Below are 21,160 nucleotides of genomic sequence, written 5' to 3' on the forward strand. Positions count from 1 at the left end.
TTGAAACTATTCTTGGACCCGATGCCGCCGAAAAAATTAAAAAAGTTCCTTTGTCAAATGATACTATCTCGCGCAGAATTGAAGACTTATCGTCAGATTTACAAGATCAAATCTGCGAACACTTCGACGTGACCGACGATGAAGTGTCTCTGCTGTAGTCTCTTCAAGTTGATGAATCCACAGACGTTAGCGACAAAACCCAGCTGCTAGCTTTTATTCGGTTCATAAAGGATGAAAAATGTGTCAACAAATTCTTATTTTGAAAAGACTTACAAACTACGACCAAAGGCGAAGATATTTTTAAAGTGGTGAACGAAAACATTTTGCTATTCAAACTACAGTGGAGAAACTGTGTCAGCGTTTGCACCGATGGCTGTCCTTCCATGAAAGGAAATAGAAAGAGATTCGTCACTCTTGTGCGTCAAGAAAATCCAAATGTATTAGTTGTTCACTGCATGATCCACAGAGAAGCTCTTGCCTTCAAATCTTTGCCGAAAAATTTGATGTCTGTTCTGGATCAAGTGATTGAAGTTGTAAACTTCATCAAATCTCGACCGCTTGCATCCCGACTTTTCTCTCTGCTCTGTGAAGCAATGGACTCAGACTACAAATGTCTCCTGTATCACACCAACGTTCGTTGGCTCTCCAGGGGAAAAGTGTTAAAACGTGTCGTCCAACTCAAGACCGAGTTGATATCATTCTTGGAGGCTGAAAAAAAAAAGACTTTGGATTTTCAATTCATGACGAGATCTGGTGGGTTAAGGTGACATTTCTCTCTGATTTATTTGATAAATTAAAATCATTGAATTTAAGTCTTCAAGGACCATCGGAAACCATCATCACTGCATCCTCAAAACTGAAGTCATTTGGGGAAAAATTGTCTTTGTGGCAAAGTAAGATCTCGAAAGGAGTCTTCGACTGCTTTCCTACTTACAATGAATGTGCTTCAAATGAAGAAATCACCCCCGAAATTCTGGACACTTTGACACACCTGCAGTCAGCATTGCAGCATTACTTTCCAACAATTGGAAGTAATGAATATGGATGGGTCAGCTATCCATTTGGAAACAATGAAGCTACAAATCTGACAACTGAAGAAGCAGAACAGCTCATAGATTTAAAAAACGATGCAGTTCTTAAGTCAAGTTTTGCCGAGAAAAGCCTGGATGTCTTTTGGATTTCAATCAACAAGTTATATCCTGCAATCAGTTTAAAAGCAATCAAAATAATTCTTCCATTTGCATCTTCATGGTTTTGTGAGTTTGGATTTTCAGCACTGACTGAAATCAAGTCTAAGAAAAGAGAAAGACTTCTTACAATAGACGATGAAATGCGAATTTGTTTGTCGGCTCTGGAGTCTCGATTAGATCGAATTTGCTCTCAAAAACAGGCACACCCTTGACATTAAATGTGATACTTAAAAACGGGTAAAATCTTTTTTCTTTTTTATTATAAAACAACTGTTGCTCTTCGTGATGTGCCGCGAAATTTTTGTAGTTTTTTTACTGTGCCGCCAGACAAAAAAGTTTGAGAAACACTGCTCTAGCTAGAAGTAAGTAGACTCCTTGAATTTCGATCTAGATCTATATAATCTATATAGGTCTGTGAACTAAACAAGATCTCTAATGTGGAAAGTTTGATTTTAAAAAATCTTCTGCTATTAGAAACACATTTTAGCTTAAAACAAAGTGCTACTAAGCAACACTGCCAACAGTGGCAACAGTGTTACGTAGATAGGTCTAGACTTATCTATATAATTGTTCAATGTCAGGTGAGGTAGATCTATATTAATCTATAATCTATAATTAGTATAATAATGATGATAATCCATATGACTGTGACTATATCATGATATATCATTATATGACAATATTGAATATGAATATGGCATTATTATTATATATTATTAATATTAAATTTATATTATATTAAAATATTATAATTAATAATGGTAATTTCCGCTTTTAGCTGGCGTATTTACGTCTCTAGGCAGCACCTGGCAACCACTGGCCAGATTTTTGCGATGCCTCAGCGTTGAATCGATGTTAAAAAAATTATTTTCAGGGGGAGATAACCTAGTTGATTTTTAATATCGCCAGCTGAAACCATACTCGAAGAGAGAGGAAATAAAAACATAGAAATAATAGAATTAATAGCGCTGTAGAGCCGACTCACAGACCTATATAAATATCGCCAGCTTATAGCGGATTGCAAGAGAGAGAAAATAAAACAAATAGAAATAATAGGAATATTTACTATTGTAGTAGAAGTAGTATTTTAAAAAAAGGAATGGGGGGGGGGGGAGTAAAATATTATTATTTAAAATTGGAATGACATTAATAAAGCGTAAATTTAGGTACCTATTTTTTTTTTCATAGAAATTTAAGAAATTGAATTTAAATAGATTTAGGCCTATATTGCCCTATATATGATGGGATTATTTATATAGATCTATGGGTTCCCGGTCACTTCATCCCCGGTCACTTCATCCCCGGTCATTTCATCCCCGGTCACTTCATCCCCGGTCACTTCATCCCCTGGTCATTTCATCCCCTGGTCACTTCATCCCCCGGTCACTTCATCCCCCGGTCATTTCATCCCCAATTAAATATTTTATATATAAATATGATTATTTAGAATGCTTTCTTTTTGACATTTAATGACATATTACTAATGCGTTTATGGTGTTTCCTCATCCACTTTGTATTCTTAATGAGAAATCTAATATTATATGGTAAATCTGGATGTGTACTTATCTATAGCGTAATGATCAAAGGCCAAGGTGTGGTTCAAGTAGTGGGAATCTTTTGAGAGATAGAGAGATAGAAGTGCGATTACAATAATTATGATCATGCCGCTGATAACTTATCAATAAAGGCCAAGGTGTGGTGCAAGTAGAGGGAATCTTTTGAGAGATAGAAGTGCGATTAGAATAATTATGACCGTGCCGCTGATAACTTATCATCAAAGGCCAAGTTGTGGTGAAAGTACGATGATGTTTCACTATATTTTATTTTTCAATCGCTCTTTCTTGAAAATGGGCAAGTCATTTTTAGCCTTGAAAAAGTTGAAAAGTTTTTTTTTTCTAATAAAGGCGGACTTCCTTTTAAACATTAAAGTCACAAATTGTGTTATAGGACTTTATTTCTATCGATATTTCATTTCTACATGTATATGTAAGTATGTATTTTGTTTATTGATATTCACTTTAGATAGCGAAACTGGTGGGGGGCCACTAGTTATGTGAACATACCCGTCATGATGAGGTTCCTATAGCCTTAAAATTAATTGTTTGAGTGCTTATTGGAAATAATCTTGCATGTATATTTAGGGTGTGATTCTCTCTCTCTCTATCTATCTCTTTCTCTCTCTCTCTGTCATTTAAATAAAAAAGGAATACATTAAATATTGCTCATTTAATACTTTTTTGTTAGATAAAATGATCAGATGATGAAAATATCAGGGGATGAAATGACCGGGGGGATGAACTGACCAGGGGATGAAATGACCGGGGGATGAAGTGACCGGGGGATGAAGTGACCAGGGGATGAAATGACCAGGGGATGAAATGACCGGGGATGAAGTGACCGAGGATGAAGTGACCGGGGATGAAATGACCGGGGATGAAGTGACCGGGGATGAAGTGACCGGTTATAAGTTAAGTTATATTTTAAATGATTTGATGAAGATTTAAGGTGCTGACAGCTTGTAACATTTTTCAATAAAGCTGAAATGAATGTTGAATTTACATAGATCTAAATCTAAGCCTAAATCTAGTGGACTAGTCTAGTGTAATGTTGTGTGTTATGAGACTTGTTGCATTGTATCTAGAATGTGCTTGAGGATACATGCAATAAACAACTGATGTCCTTATAGAAAAGAATTTCATATATAAATATTTATTCATTTAATAGAAATATCCCAGGTAAAATGACTGTCTTCTCTAATCTAGCCTCAAGAGTCAAGGAATGTGGCTAGGTAACCAAGGTCACTGAAACCGTGAAGGCGCCGCTGAAACTGACTGACTGGCTCAAGAAATTGTTGAAACTTTGGGAGCGGGCTGGGAGGGTCAGGGGTGGGGTTAAACAGCGGGAGCAGACTGGGAGGGTGGTCAGGGGGTGGGGTGAAAATGCGGGAGCGGGCAGGGAGGGTCAGGGGAGGGGTGAAACTGCGGCATGGGGCTGGTAGGGGAGGGGTGGGTGTGTATAGCTGGATCCTTTGATCGGGAAACAACAGATTGACCAGAGAATGATGAAGTCCAGGTCTTACTGTAATAGGGCGTGTCGAAGGTGCCGAATAGGGCCAGATGCATTGCGCAATCCTGTCACTGTAGGCCAATGAAAGTAACTATCAGTGCTTGCATACAGGGAACTTCTACTGTCAAAAACAGTCTTTAGATCTCTATCGGCATTTTCTCTTGTGACCAATCCATCTCCACTTCCTCTCTAAGATCTACACCTCTATATTTTTCTGCCCACTCATCTCCCACAGTTTGGTGTTTTCTACTTTGTCGTACCAGTGTATTTTTAGGATATTTCTCAGGCATCTGTTGATGAAGGTCTGTACTATTTTTGTTGTCACTTCAGTTGTTCTCCATGTTTCCGAATCATTCAATAGGACAGCCTTGACAATAGAGTTAAAGATTTTTAGTTTAGTCTTGTTTGAGATGTGAGGAGATTTACAGTCAGGTTGGTTTTAGCTGTGTAAATCAGTAAATGTCTGACGCGCTAGATTTATACGACGTTTAATGTCTTCAGGGTTAGGGTTAGGGTTAGTAATTTTTTTTTGTTAGATTTATCTGAATTTGACAAATTTATCATTCTGTTCTGCCTTCCCTTCCACAAGCACATCTTAAAGGTTAAGGTAGTTGGGGATAAGGCGATTATATTTATCGTCATCACACCCGATCCGACTCTGTATCTATCATCGGAATCTTTTGCTGTATCGTTTAAAAGGGGGAGGGGCTGAAATGGTAAAATTCAATACTCTACCCTCAAACTTGACTTTGCATTTACTACTGACTTATGAGTGGCTGAATTTTACATTAGAGAGAGGTAGCGACATAATATATATTTTAAAAAAAATAATATGAACAATTAATCTAAAGGGTTGGTGGTGGATGTGAAGCATTAAGCGGGAATCATCTCTACCTCCCCTCCACAGAATCCTTTGATGTGCAGGCCTAAATTATATAATGTGATTTTCCCCCGCATTCTTGTGATTGTAGGCCTACTTTTTTTCCGTTTGTCAGCTTTTCTTTTGATTCATGAACATTCTGTTGAAAATTAGTTATTGTTGGTATTTTCGGAATAAAACATGCGCTAAAAAAATCAATTATCTTCTAAATTAAGTCTCTATTGAAGAGTGCCTAATTTTCTGCCTTGTCAAAAAGTGCCCGATTTCCCGGTCCCGGGTGCTTAAATTACTGGGCGCTTAAATATTTCCAGACACCAGTCGATTGTGAGTCAGAAAGAATAAAATCATATGTTAATAGCAGAGCTGAGTTTGTCACCCAGTCCATCTACTGTACATACACACACACCGTTTTCCATTCATAGGACAAAGGCAGACTTAGCCTCGGGTCACAGAGGTCTTTTAGCTTCCCTCCCCTTATCACTGTTAAAGCAAAAAGGGACACCCATGAGCCGCTAGCGGCAATGTTTCTCAAACTGTGTGCCGCGGCACACTAGTGTGCCGCCGAAGATTTGCAGGTGTGCCGCGGGAGTTTTCAGAACGCCACACTTGCAGCGTTACACAGGTCTGCCTACTATTAAATTTTTATTTTACGTTGCGATGACATCCCCACTTGCAACGACCAGTAATAGTAGTGGGTCGCTCCATATTGACGGAAAGGGGTGTTAGCTCTTCAGGTTATGAAATTTTCCACTATACATAATTATAATGACTCAAATGTAGGCCGCCTTAGCAAACGCAAAGCAGTTCTTGAATTGGTAACGATAATAATAAGCGATGTGTTTCATGTAAATTGTTTAGGTGTAAGCTAATAATAACAAAACAAAAAAAAGTTACCCATGGAGAAATACGTTAGCAAAAATGAAACTGCGAAAGCATTAAATGAAAAGCAAGGAACCAAACGAAGGTATGAAGAAGATTACATCGGATATAGTTTTATATCTTCTGGACCTGAAGATGCTCCATTGCTATTCTGTCTTATCTGCAATGAAACTCTGTCGAATGAGCCGCTTGTTCCAAGCAAATTGAAGAGACACTTGGAAACAAAACATCCAGCTGTAAAAGCGCAACCGAAGGAATACTTCGAAAACATCAGGGCTCAAAAAAATAAACAAGCTAAGAAATTTATGAATTACCTAACGCTGACAGAAAAGGGATTGATTGCAAGTCATAAGGTTGCTCAGTTATTAGCGAAACGCAAGAGGCTGCATCTGTCATTGCACCAGCTTTAGCAATAGTTGTTGAAACTATCCTTGGACCCGATACTGCCGAAAAAGTGAAGAAATTTCCTTTGTCCAATGATACTATCTCGCGCAGACTTATCGTCAGATTTACAAGATCAAATCTGCGAACACTTCGACTTGATTGACGATAAAGTTTCTCTACTGTGGTCTCTTTCTTTAAGTTGATGAATCCACAGACGTTAGCGGCAAAGCCCAGCTGCTAGCTTTTATTCGGTTCATAAAGGATGAAAAATGTGTCAACAAATTCTTATTTTGCAAAGACTTACCAACTACGACCAAAGGTGAAGATATTTTCAAAGTGGTGAATGAAAACATTTTGCTATTTAAACTACAGTGGAAAAACTGTGTCAGCGTTTGCACCGATGGCTGTCCTTCAATGCAGGGAAATAGAAAGGGATTCGTCACTCTTTTGCGTCAAGAAAATCCAAATGTATTAGTTGTTCACTGCATGATCCACAGAGATGCTCTTGCCTTCAAGTCTTGGCCGAAAGATTTGATGTCTGTTCTGGATCAAGTGATTCAAGTTGTAAACTTTATCAAATCTCGACCGCTTGCATCCCGACTTTTCTCAGAGCTTTGTGAAGCAATGGATTCAGACTACAAATGTCTCATGTATCACACCAAATGTGTTAAAGCATGTCGTCCAACTCAAGGCTGAGCTGATTTCATTCTTGGAGGCTGAAAAAAAAAGACTTTGGATTTTCTTTTCATGACGAGATCTGGTGGGTTAAGGTGACATTTCTCTTTGATTTATTTGACAAATTAAATTCATTGAATTTAAGTCTTAAAGGACCATCGGAAACCATCATCATTGCATCTCAAAACTGAAGTCATTTGGTGAAAAATTGTCGTTGATGCAAAGTAAGATCTCGAAAGGACTGCTTTCCTACTTACAATGAATGTGCTTCAAATAAAGAAATGAGCCCCGAAATTCTGGACACTTTGACACATCTGCAGTCAGCATTGCAGCATTACTTTCCAACAGTTGGAAGTAATGAGTATGGATGGGTCAGCTCTCCATCTGGAAACAATGAAGCTACAAATCTTACAAAATGAAGAAGAAGAGCAACTCATTGATTTAAAAAATGATGCAGTTCTAAAGTAAAATTTTTGGGGAAAACAGCCAGGATATGTTTTGGATTTCAATCAACAAGTTATATCCTGCTATCAGTTTAAAAGCAATCAAAATAATTCTTCCATTTGCATCTTTATGGTTTTGTGAGTTTGAATTTTCAGCACTGACTGAAATCAAGTCTAGGAAAAGAGAGAGACTTCTTACAATTGACGATGAAATGCGAGTTTGTTTGTCGACTCTGGAGACTTGATTAGAACGCATTTGCTCTCAAAAACAGGCATACCCTACACATTAAATGTAATACTTAAAAACAGGTAAAAAATTTTTTTTTCTTTTTATTATAAAACAACTGTTGCTCTTAGTGGTGTGCCGCGAAATTTTTGTAGTTTTTTTACTGTGCCGCCAGACAAAAAAGTTTGAGAAACACTGCCCGCTAGCCGAATACGCCATCGTCTGGATGTTATGTCATCCTGGATGTCTTGCTAACTTCTGCCCCCCCCCCCCAAGTAAGACTTAGTTTCCCTCCCCTCTTCTTGACATTCTTTCATTTTCCATATATGACTCCCCTACCCTCTTGTGAATGGTAATTGGTGTGCGTGTGTGGCGTATTGTCTGAGTGTGACTTATATAACGCACCTGTGGTGTATTGCTCCAGTGGTCAAAAATGGGACGCCTAGTAAGTGAGGTATGTCTTTGATGGTTGTGAGATATGAACAATATGGGTATTTGGCGCTGTAAAAGTGGGCGCTGTTTTCTTGTTGAACTTCCAGACCGCCGAGCAGCAACTTTAGAACAGAATTAGAATACGACTAATTTCGTATTTATCACCAACTACAGGATCCACTTGTCCAGGTGCTACGTTATGTTGTAATTATCTTTGTCTCAACTCTTTTGACACACAAAATAATCAGCTCTGCAAAGTTTTTAGTGCTTTGTTAACAGCGCTTAATAAATTTAATTATTATTTTATAGTTATTTGCAGGAGCTTGCATACCTAGATAAACCAAACTCTATCCTAACCCTAACCTTAACGGTACCTAAACAGTTAATATGAACATTAGGCCTATATCTAGAGGGAAAATGTCGATTTTGCACATTAACGTAACCGGTAGCTAATCAATTAATGAGCAGATTAGCTAGTTTAAATATATAGCTCCTTCTTCGTAGCTGAAGATGAGATTATTTCCCATTTTCTATGACTTTGAAGATGGCTTTAAAGTCCATTTTTTCTTTAAAATAGCCGAACACATAGATGGCATGGGTTGCTGCAGATATGCCTGCTTCATTTCTCACCTTCCTTTTTTTTTAAATCTTAGATCTACGTTCTTTGTTGATTACCAATCTCATTGCGTTATATCATGAAACACGACACTCACGGCCTCAGGCAATAAGAAAGGACCCAGAGCTATAGCGTTTCCCTCACATTCCTTGAGAGAACTCATAAGGGTGTCTTTGTAACGTTTGTGTTGACCCTCCCACGCAATTGTTGCTGTTTATCTGTAACAACTCAAGGAGTTCAACGTCTGTTATGTGGTCAAGCCAATAAACCAAATGGATTATTCTCTAATGCAACTCTAATGTTTACTTATGCGCCAACTATGTCCAACCCAAACCAAAGACTAGCTAAGTAATGTGCACATTGATTTTAAGCTTTAGCGGTACTGTGTCAGCGTGCACTTGTCTCCTCTACCGCCTTAAAATCGTTTTCAAAACTAAAATGTACTAAAATTCTGGTACTGGTAAATCTACCTTAGTTTAGTCACCTGTCTGGAATGAGAAAGTAGGGGGTGGTGGAATTAATATGTCTCATTAATTGTTTTGCCATTAATAAGATACCTGGTAAGCTAAATATTTTTTAACTCTCAATAATTTCATATAAAACACACGCGCAAGCACGCACGCACACACACACACACACATATATATAGGCCTATATATATAAAAGAAAAACAACAACACTAGAACAGATTTTTAATATTTTAATAAAATTTGTCACATTCAATAGAACACAAAAACATGAATCCTTAACAAACTCAATCTACACCAACACACACACAAAATAAAATATAATAGTATATTGAGAAATAATATAGATTCACACTAGTGAAATGTACATCTATTTCCTATTTAAATAGGTCTACATTCCCTAACGCTATCTTAATATATTAAGATTTTATTTATGTAATAGTTGGCAGCACATTATAACTCATTATATTTATTTTAACCAACAAAATCCATCTGGCAACAATTGGCTGCCTAGGAGCTGTTGCTATCATCATTCAAACATGGCGGCCGTATGTAAATCCGCCAGCGAAAACATGATCATACCATAATTATTATTTATATCATATGATATTATATGCCTAATATATCATATGGTATTACCGTATTATTATTAATAAATGCTAAGTCTGCTATTTTACTATTTAACTTATTATGAGCAATGCCAATGAATATTGAATATAAAATTAATAAAAAAAAATGATTTAATTTATAAATTTGATTATCATACATAGACTGATCTAGTGAATAGTCACTTTCACTTATACTAGACTCTATAAATTATACTTATAAGTTATAAGTACTTATTACTTATAGTAAGTTATAGCCTACTATAGATTAGGGGTAACGTGGGGCAAAAAGCCCTTCGGGGTAAAAGGCCTTTCTTAATTTTTGTGCGAATGGCTTATTGGATGATTCAAATTAAGACTTCCTGAGATAGCTTACTTCCGTTCTTTTAATGCACATTGAGCTTGATGTACTAGCTTGTCAATTTATCGTCATAGATCACTTTGAATTTTTTGACCTATCTCACTATAAGGTAAGGGCTCATTTTATTTGTCTGTATTTTTATTATGTGTTATTTTATCCTTAATTGTAAATATTATTGCAAAGGATTTTCAATTTAAATCCTATTAGATGCTGCTATACTCTAAAAGCGACATGGTGAAAGTTAATATTGATCGCTTTAACATCACCTATGTTGGGGTAAAACGCCCATTTGAGTTAGGGGCAGGAAGCCTTTCTTATCGAAATCTGGTCATAAAAGATCTAGATCTATAAAATCTAGAAATCTCTATATCATTATATTTATTAAATATTATTATATAATTATTTATATCTATTATAGATAGATAGATTATAATAGATTTTTATTCCGTACACAATTATAGTGATTAAGGTTATGCTAGTCAATCTAGATGAGACAGCAATTAGTATGCGTATTTGTGATACTTAGCATTAGTGTAAATCTAGTCTATAAATCATACCATATTATTACGTTTAACTATACTATCTTATAGATATATATTTTCTGTTAGTAAAATGTTTTGGATGTTTCTTCAAAGTTGAAGATAATTACTTCCTAGTCCAAACCTCCCGCAGGATGACGGGGGATGGGAGTGGGCAGGGTTTGAACCCTGGACTATCGACAAATCTGAACGACAGTCCTGCGCGCAAACCGCACGACTAGGCAGCCATCCATTTTCTAGATCTGTATTCTACTTTTGGCTGCTATGTTTGGAATTATATATATTTATCTTTTGAGATCCATAAGCTTTTAAAGTTTAAAATGTGCGCAATTTAATTATTTTTTTTTTCATTTCAGAAAATAGTAAGAAATTACCAGAGAAAAACGCAAGGCTCGTATGGACAACAAAGCTTGACAGAAGCTTTAAAAGCTATCGCTGATGGGATGCCACTTAACAATGTCTCAGAAAAAAATTACATTTATAATTAATAGAAAATAGTAAGAAATTACCAGAGGAAAACGCAAGGCTCATAAGGACAACAAAGCTTGACAGAAAAAAATTACATTTATAAATAATAGTAAAAAGAAAATAGTAAGAAATTACCAGAGAAAAACGCAAGGCTTGTATGGACAACAAAGCTTGACAGAAGCTTTAAAAGCTATTGCTGATGGGATGCCACTTAACAATGTCTCAGAAAAAAATTACATTTATAATTAATAGAAAATAGTAAGAAATTACCAGAGGAAAACGCAAGGCTCATAAGGACAACAAAGCTTGACAGAAAAAAATTACATTTATAAATAATAGTAAAAAGAAAATAGTAAGAAATTACCAGAGAAAAACGCAAGGCTTGTATGGACAACAAAGCTTGACAGAAGCTTTAAAAGCTATCGCTGATGGGATGCCACTTAACAATGTCTCAGAAAAAAATTACATTTATAATTAATAGAAAATAGTAAGAAATTACCAGAGGAAAACGCAAGGCTCATAAGGACAACAAAGCTTGACAGAAAAAAATTACATTTATAAATAATAGTAAAAAGAAAATAGTAAGAAATTACCAGAGAAAAACGCAAGGCTTGTATGGACAACAAAGCTTGACAGAAGCTTTAAAAGCTATCGCTGATGGGATGCCACTTAACAATGTCTCAGAAAAAAATTACATTTATAATTAATAGAAAATAGTAAGAAATTACCAGAGGAAAACGCAAGGCTCTTAAGGACAACAAAGCTTGACAGAAAAAAATTACATTTATAAATAATAGTAAAAAGAAAATAGTAAGAAATTACCAGAGAAAAACGCAAGGCTTGTATGGACAACAAAGCTTGACAGAAGCTTTAAAAGCTATCGCTGATGGGATGCCACTTAACAATGTCTCCGAAAAAATATACATTTACAATTAATCATTTATAATTATTAAATATTTCACTTATACTTATTAAATTTGTTTGTCAAAATTTATTATTTATGTTTGTGTATACCAAATAGCGCAAGCTAAAATTATTTAAAAACAAAATTCATGTGTTTATATAATTACATACTGATACACTAATACATATATACAACTAAGAGCTGAAAAACATAAAAATAATTTTTAAAGTTCTTAGTTTTCTTTAATTTTGCTTCTGCATAATTTTTTAATCAATTTTCTTTTTTATCTTGTTTACAAACTAAAATTGAAAACAAAATTACCAGCCTAAATTTATACACAAAAACAAACATCTACAAAGAAATTAAATCTTAATTTGCTTGAACATAATTTTTAATCAATTATTATTATTCTTGTGTGCAAGGATAAAAAAAAATTTGAAAACAAAATTACACATACAAATATATATACACAATAATATATATACCTAAGAGATTTAAAAAACAAGTAAATTCTTTATTTACCACAATTTTTGCTTTAGGGGTAAGTGGCCTCCTGGAAGGGTTTTTTGCCCCAAGTGTGGGGTAAATTGTCTCTAAAAATTTTTTTTTAATTTCATGCAATAATTTTTAGATACATTGAAATAAAATTATTTTAAAAACTAATTTGTAAATTAGACATATAACACTAATTGAAAACCAAATTTAAGATAAAATTATATTAATAAGCTAGCTTGTACAGGCCATAGAATCTTAGGGGAGGCTTTTTGCCCCACTTTACCCACATTATAGATCTATTATATATGATATATCATAATATATGACTTATACAAAGTTATAGTGCCTAATGAATTCTTTTTGGGATACCTCAACTCAAGAAAACATAAAGGAACTTATCATATAAGATAGGATTTATAACAAATGAATAGTTAAAAAAGAGTAACACCATTAGTAAAATCACTAAATGGACTAAACTTAGTGACACTTCAGGACAGAAGAATAAGAATTACAGTACTATAAGTAATTAAACACTAAACCATATAACTAATATGAGCCTGTAGATCTATATATAATATATGTCTATGACAATAACTTACAAAAAGAAAAACAAAACCTAATGAAATACTCTTAAATTGTGTCAGATACAGGCACATTTCTTATTCCATACCCTAGATCAAATTTGTACAATTAAGTTAAATCCTTCTTCCCTAGTGCCATTAGAGAATGGAATAACTTGGCAAAGTTTAAGTCATTATTATCATGCATGATTAGATTGGCACATGAAATGCGTAGGACGTCGACATAATTATCTACTTTTTGGAAATAAAATCTATAATGTACAAGATAAGATAGACTAATGTCTAGCTTTATGATTTAAATTAGGATAAATACTAGGACGTGCATTTCTGATGAAAATTTCTTGGTCACAAATTTTGTGTTTAAAATATAGTAATATACTTATATAGACTCAATTTTCAACACTAAAAATGCTAGATCTATAATTTCTGTTCTAATTAACTTAGAATCATAAATCATTAAATGAGGTATCAATAAACTTGGTTCAAAAAGCTCTATCCAACTATTTTAGTTTTGTAAATGATAAATGGTGTAATGTTGAAGAATGCGAATGTCGTGGAATGCTGGGTTCTTGCTTCCTGGAGTACTCTTAACACGTGACAATTATATATACTACAAACTGACTTAAGTCCGTTTCAGCAGACAAATATAAAGTTTATTTTACAACATAATAATACTGCACGCCTTGCTAGTGTTACAAGTCAAGAAATAATAAACAATGCTATCCACATAACAGCGGTATCAAATGTATCCAATACGTTAAACTCTCTAGATTACAAATCACGTCCGCATCTCAGCGGGTACACTGTGCAGAAATATAGATTAACTAATACATGTCTCAAAAATACCACTGGCAACAACTGCCCACAAGTTACTTTCTAACTGAAATTACTACAGACTTTTCTAAGTCGCTACTGACACTACTGTCCATTCCGGACCAAAATATTACTTGACCACCCGGTCCAAAGAATACCACTTGACTGCCTTGACTGAACTCAAAGTCGACTTTATTCATTCTACTTCCTGTTTTCTACATCAGGAATTCCACGTGTCTTTTAAACTCTTAACATGACGTGAATATTAGATCATGCAATGTCAACCGAGACTGTGACAAGTTTCATAACAACACATTACAATACATTGAATCTAAAAAAAATGTTTTCAAAGTATCTACATTGAATGTCACATTGTGACATATCTGTAGCATATATATTAGATATTGATATTAGATCTAGTCTAATTAAGTCTATACAAATGTTGAATTCTAAGACTCTCTCTGTGATATTTTTCATCTCAATAGATGATCTTTTCCCTTAGCAAAAATCAACAATGAATTGGTATGCTGTGGGGGGCTGAGAATTGTCTTGAGATGATAGAGGTTCCTTCCTCCAGTCACAGAGTTAAGGATGGATTCAGTCGCAGGAATGGAAACAAATCAAAAACAGGGAAGGTAACAGGAATCCAGATCCAGTAGCAGAATAACAGGATCCAGTCACAGGAACTAGCAGGAATTACAGAAATGACCAGTATTCAGATCTAGCAACAGGCAGGAACCAGTTGGTGCCTCTAGCTACAATCAGGCTGAAATAGAAATACATTCATTATATAAAAGGGTAATGTGTTCTCCTCAGGAGTACTACACAAGTTCAAATACAACTAATGCAGATCAATAAGTTCCAATACAACTAATGCAGATCAATAAGTTCCAATACAACTAATGCAGATCAATAAGTTCCAATACAACTAATGCAGATCAACAAGTTCCTATCAATGCATGTACAGAAGGAGTGATAATAATACAAAAGGGGGGGGGGGTAAACATAAACATGAACAATGGATAGTGGTCAGCGATCATGATGTCGTTGTTGAATGTGATAGATCACATGATAGGTCAAGATGAAACATGTGACATCGAGTCTACATTAGTGCCTCCAACTTATTCACAAGTAATGGTCTTAAGAACACCTAACCAGGGGTTAAGCATGACGTGCGCTCAGGGTCTAGACATAGAGGAGTGAATAGTCTGGCCACCTACAAAGATGAAAGAAGCTTAGATCATCTCATGCTATCAATAAAGTAAACAAAGTTGATAGACATGGCACTTGAATAAAATAATAGAACCATTGCCCAAGTGAGCAAGCTGAGGAGTAGCAAATGGGGTTTGACTTGGGAAAGTCAGTGTGGTAAGAGAAGGGCAGAGATGTGGGGAATCATCTAGGCTCACACTTTTTCATGGTGCATGAAATGGCAAAAAATAAATGATTAATATCTGTATAATTTGATGAGGTCGATAATTTTTTTTTTACCAGTGGACAGATCATCACAGCATCTGCTGTCCGAGACCCTTCCTTTATGCTCACACTCCATGTGAATCTATCCATTGCCACTTTTTTCCAGCTGTTAGTGTCAGTTTTGAAGAGCTTTATGCTGTGTTTGCATACATCAGTATACTTTAAAAGTGGATGACCAGCAGCTCTCCTGTTAGATCACCATACAGAATGTCTTGTGGAAGTTGACATTGTGGCATTCCATGAACATGACCAAGCCAGCCAAGGCGTCTGCTGCTGATAATAGTGTCGATGTCCTGGAACCCTTCTCTACATAGCTCTTCCTCATTGGTTATTTTATCTTGCCACCTTATTTCAAAGATCTGTCTTTGGCATCGGAGTGGAAAATATTTAGCTTTTCTTCTTGCCATGAGTAAGTTGACCATGTTTCACTTCCATATAGCAGAGTGCTAGTCAGCAAGGTATTGTTCAACACTCTTTTCTGCAGCCATAACATGGTACCCATTGCCCTGTCTATCCTGTTTTTGATGTTTTTATCCATCAGAACATTGTCGGGTTTGATGGAGCCATGATAACAAAAATGGTCAACAAATTCCAGTGGTTGGCCATTAATTGATATGAAAGGTGCAATATCTGTGTTCTGAACTAGTATTTTAGTCTAGCTTTGACTAATATTTAGGCCAAACTTCTGTCAAGCAGCAGATAGTTTGTCAACCAGGGTCTATAGTTGATAGCAATAGCTGCATCATCAGCATAGAGAAGTTGCCTGATAAGTACCTTCTTTACCTTGATTTTTGCCCTCAACCTTAATGCATTAAAAAGTTTTCCAGATGATATGTTATGAATCTCACTATCCAGGCTCTCTGCAAACTGCACCATACACCACCAACTTAAAGAACTTGACAAATCAGGGCTCCAAAGTAACGTAACCCTTTAATAGTTGAATAAATAACAGCCAATACTGTACAATTGGCAACACGTACACTGTACAAATATCTCTCCGATAACACCGTACCGCCGTATCAACTCTTGCACTGGTCTCTCCGTCTCGTTTCGGCTTGCACTGGGTTCAACAGTTCAGCACTGACTTCACACACTAGGCTCGTTGTGTCGGACTCGATCGCAGACCAAGATCAAGACGCCAGTCGTCTCAACTGTACTTGACAGTACTCCGCACTGAACCGTCGTAATGCTCCGTACAGAACCACACCGTTGAACTGTGCTGTAGTCGACCGTGTTCTGAGCCCTTGTCGTGAACCTTCTGTCGTGAACCTTCTTGACTGTGTCACCTCCGCTCTTATATAGGGTCCCTGCTGGCCTTCTAGAACCGGGCAGAACGTCGCTGGACCATTCTGGGTGGTCAGATGACTACAACGGCGTCGATCCTTCCCGAACCATCATGTTGACACTCGTCTCGGCCGACCGTCGTAACTCGTCACGGTTGACCGCTCGTCTAGCGCTGGCCTGGGGCGATTTGCGTCGGCTAACTACACTCACACCACTACCCCCATCTGTGCCACCACCAGGTTTATAACAATATGTATAGAGAAATACACCTTCGTTGATGTCGCTGTAAGCATAATGCAGTAGGCGGAAAAGAATTTGCCAAACAGAGTAGATGTGAGCATACATCCTTGCAAGACAACACTGGTAACCCCAAAAGGTGCTCCGTTGAATTTCGCTTTTTGTTTCTAAATGGAAGCACTCAATGAATTTCAGTATTTGCAAGGACATCCTATTTTCCTTAGGAGTTTGAAAAAGCCACCTGAAAAAAAAACTATCCTCAATGTGTTAGACCACTTCTCATATCTTAGAATCATAGTATCAAATGACGCATCGCTTTCAAGGGAAGTTGATAACCATCTGGCCAGGCACAGTAGTGCTTTTGGATGACTCCAGGTGAAAGTTTAGTGGAATAAATCACTCACCTGCCTACAAAAATCAATGTCTACTAAGCAGTGGTTCTCTCAACCCTTCTATATGGATCTGATACATGAATATAATGCAAAAAGCTACTAAGACTACTTGACTACCAATGATGCTTGTGCTTCATCATGGACATAGGGTGGCAACACCACAATACAAACAACAGCGATGTCCTTGCAAATTCCAGTATAAACTGTCTAAAGGGACTACTTATGGTCTGACTTGTATGCTGTGCAGACAGCTGAGGGTCACTTACAAAGGCCATGGGATACTTTTTTGAGACGAAAAGAAAATCCGCTGCTGAGGACAGACGTAGATGGCAAAATAATAAATCTAAATTGACCACCTGCGCCAGTTGTGGCAAAATATGTAGGTCACAGCTGGTGCTGCATAGCCACAGAAAATACTGCATTCCTCATTAATCTTCAGACTTGAAGACAGTGCTTATTATTATTATTATGATCATCATTTCTAATGTACTAGAATTAGAATATTTAATTTAATCTCTAACAGGCCTTTAAAAAAACTAACTAGATCTAACTCAAGAAAGCTTTTGAAGCTTAATGTATGATGGAAAATTGAGAAGGAGAGAGAACTTAAATATATTATCTATTCTATTGTAATTAAAAATAAAGTACAATAGTTGAGAAAAAAAATTATCGTAACTGCTATGTTAATTTTGATGCAGAATTTCTTTAGTATGTAACTATAAAACTACTTCAAAATTCTTATGAATATTTATATTAATTATTTTTAGCTAAATATTTAGACTAGTCATGCATTCTATTGATTTAAGATCATTAAGCCTTATACAATTCATTAAAAAACAAAAATTTGCATAAGAAAATTAAAATAATTATGAATATCTGTTTTTAAATCGTATTGTTTAATGAGACAGAAAAAAACTATTAAAATCAATTAGATTTTTAGTTTCTTTACCATTAAGTCTTGAATGTTTACTTATGCTTTCACAGATAAAAGTTAACTAGTTCTAATTTATTATTAAATAACTAGAATGTTTTGGGGGGCTATCAGCACATATATAGACAACCCTGAGGCAGCTGAAATAGTCTCTCTATTTATGTGGTCAACAGTTTTAAGACAGTTTATGATTGTGCTGTGTAGTTATGTGCAGCAGAAAACTTTTACTTTAGAATTTTTAAAGAGATGTGCTTGCAGTTTGGTAGACACAGGAATAGATCATTTAAAACTCTAATAAAAACCCCACTCTCTTCTATGACATGAACAAGGACATTCAACATGGCTACCTACCACTTGACTTAATGTTAACCATTTTTTATCTTCTCTAATAAAATAGAGACATTACTTCAAAGAAGAAGATGATTACATCCTACACATCAATCTAGATCAATCTAGTCATGCATTTCAGTAATGACTTAAACTCGACCAAGTCATTGGTTTTCCTGGCTGATCTAGCAACACATTCCATGCTCTAATAGCTCTAGAGAAGACAGAGCATTTTCACAGCTTTGTCCTAGCATATGGAACAAGGAATGTGACTTATTTTATGTTTTTATGAGTATTTTATTATGTTTTATTTTGTATTTGAAGATTATGGTTCAGTGCTTATGTAAAATGCTGCTTTACTTTTAAGTCATCTGTCCTCAAGGGTCTCTAAATTTAATGATTTTACCAAAGATGTTATTCTAATAAAATGTGAATATTTTTTTGTTATGTATCTCACTGTATTCTTGGAAATTATATATTACTTTTATGCACTCATCTTCTTTTTTTTTCAGTAATAACACAATGTTTTAAGAGTTTTATTTAATTTCTTTTGAGCTCTACACTTTGCCATAATGGACAAGCAAAAATCAATAGAAAAATATAACAAACTGGATAGAGGCAAACTTAGTAAAGTGTTTGACAAGCCACCCAAGACAGTAGAGAAGAAAAACCAAGATAAAAGCCAGAAGAAGAAACCATCTTCTAAAAAAACAAACAAGTTCACTCAGCATCTCTACATACAAGGATCTAAGGTGAGTAGCCTTTAGCATAGAAATTTCTACACATTGCTAATCTTAATTATTTAAGTAAATTATGAGAATTCAAGCAAAATAGAAAATAGAAAACTACAGTCACCAAATTTCTTTTTTAACTTTATGGTATTTACTTTTTTGGTCTTTACACTCATGCTATTACACACATTGCAACTTACATCCAACTTTATCAGAACACACACACACACAAAGCTGACACCTTTTCAATTAAAAAAAAAAGCATACCTGTAAATGTTCCCATATTGCAGGACCCATAAGTTATTGTCAAAACTTCTTACCCTTAATTCTTTTGTCCACCTTCTTACCTGTGCTGGACATTTAGCACCCTGGACGTTCAAAAAACTTTGTAGAACTAAAAATGTATTTATACAGTTGAAATTTGATTCTAAAAAGGCTTCAGGTCCTGAATCTGGTACAACTTTTGCTTCATAGTTAGTTAGTCACTAAAAAATAGTCACTACTAGATCTAGGTCTAAGTAAGAATTTGGATTAGGTGCATAATGCTAATACGTTGTCATTTTAGTCTACTACTAGTTCACTATAGGCCTACTTAAATGAACAAATTTATACAAGGCTAATTGTTGAGCTTTAAAAATTTGGTGTGATTACTACATATAGGTTCAACTGAAATATGCTATTGTTTTTTATTTATTTATTGTTATTGTTTATAAAATGTTTTACTTATTTCTGATGTTCTTTCAGTGTTGAAGATAATTTTCTTCCTATTATATAGTCCAAACCTCTCGCAGGGTTGATGGGAGATGGCAGGGGAGAACCCCGGACCATCGACAATTAGAATATGCATAGCGCACAACCAAGCAGCCTTATTTGTATGCATGCACATTGCATCTTATGTTTTGATTTGCACTTAAATTGTGAAAGTTTCAAAAATTTATGTATTAGGTTTGTTTTAAGCCTCCTGTATCTCCCCTCATTTATTTGAATTTAGAAGAATAGCTCACAATTGAATCATCAGTCAGTAACAACTTTTCAATAGAGTCCGTTACATGACACTCCTTATTTGATATTTGACCGGCATTTTTGTCTTTAGTACAATAGTAGGATAGTGCACTTTATACTCCTCAGAAAAAGCATTTCTGAAGATCAGAATACTGGCATAGGAAAGCACAAGGCACCATAATATAAATTGTATAAATATATATGCAAAGAATAATTGGAAAAAATGTGCTTTAATTATAGGTTCCTAAGTTTCCTTTCTTTTTCATTATAACCTTCTCCCCCCAAAAAATCTATGCCCATGTCATTAACTACATATGTTACAAAACTGTAGTAGTGTATAATAAATGTCAAATACTTTAGATTCAAATTTCAATTTTAAAACCCACAAAAATTCAGAGAAAAATTATTTAATGTGTGTATTTAATGACCATATTTTACGTTCCCTAATATAAAGATATTATGTACACAATAATGTCAAAATTGTGCTTTTTTATTTACACTATGTTGAAGACACTTTATGTTTCTGAGACCAACTTATGCACTTACCAATTGTTAGAACTTGTCTAACATGTAACAGATTATGACAATAAATCCTGTTTAAGAATCAGTTTTCTGTTATAAATTCAAAGTAATTCCTTGGTTTTACACTACAATATACTGGCTCTTATCCTTTATTCAGTAACCTAATCTAAGCGGTGGACAATGAAAATGAATGAAAAAATGACATCCAATCATTTTTCCAATCTACCTTAACAC

The 21,160-nt window shown here is 35.3% G+C and overlaps 1 protein-coding gene across 3 annotated transcripts in view; it reads left to right on the forward strand.

Moving 5' to 3' along the window:
* The first annotated feature begins 1,666 nt into the window (after positions 1-1,666).
* LOC106062036 (leucine-rich repeat and death domain-containing protein 1-like) overlaps positions 1,667-21,160 on the forward strand; it is a 36,455-nt gene continuing 16,961 nt past the window's right edge. The window contains exons 1-2 of one of the 3 annotated variants that reach the window (XM_056014637.1): positions 1,667-1,771; positions 19,227-19,423. In XM_056014637.1, the coding sequence (XP_055870612.1) occupies positions 1,765-1,771; positions 19,227-19,423 (204 nt within the window). In that variant the 5' untranslated portion in view covers positions 1,667-1,764. Of the gene's footprint in view, positions 1,777-19,183; positions 19,424-21,160 lie in introns of all 3 variants that reach the window. The other 2 variants (XM_056014638.1, XM_056014639.1) reach the window with 2 other exon arrangements.

This window comes from Biomphalaria glabrata, chromosome 16 (assembly GCF_947242115.1).
Source record: "Biomphalaria glabrata chromosome 16, xgBioGlab47.1, whole genome shotgun sequence".
Lineage (NCBI taxonomy): Eukaryota > Metazoa > Mollusca > Gastropoda > Planorbidae > Biomphalaria > Biomphalaria glabrata.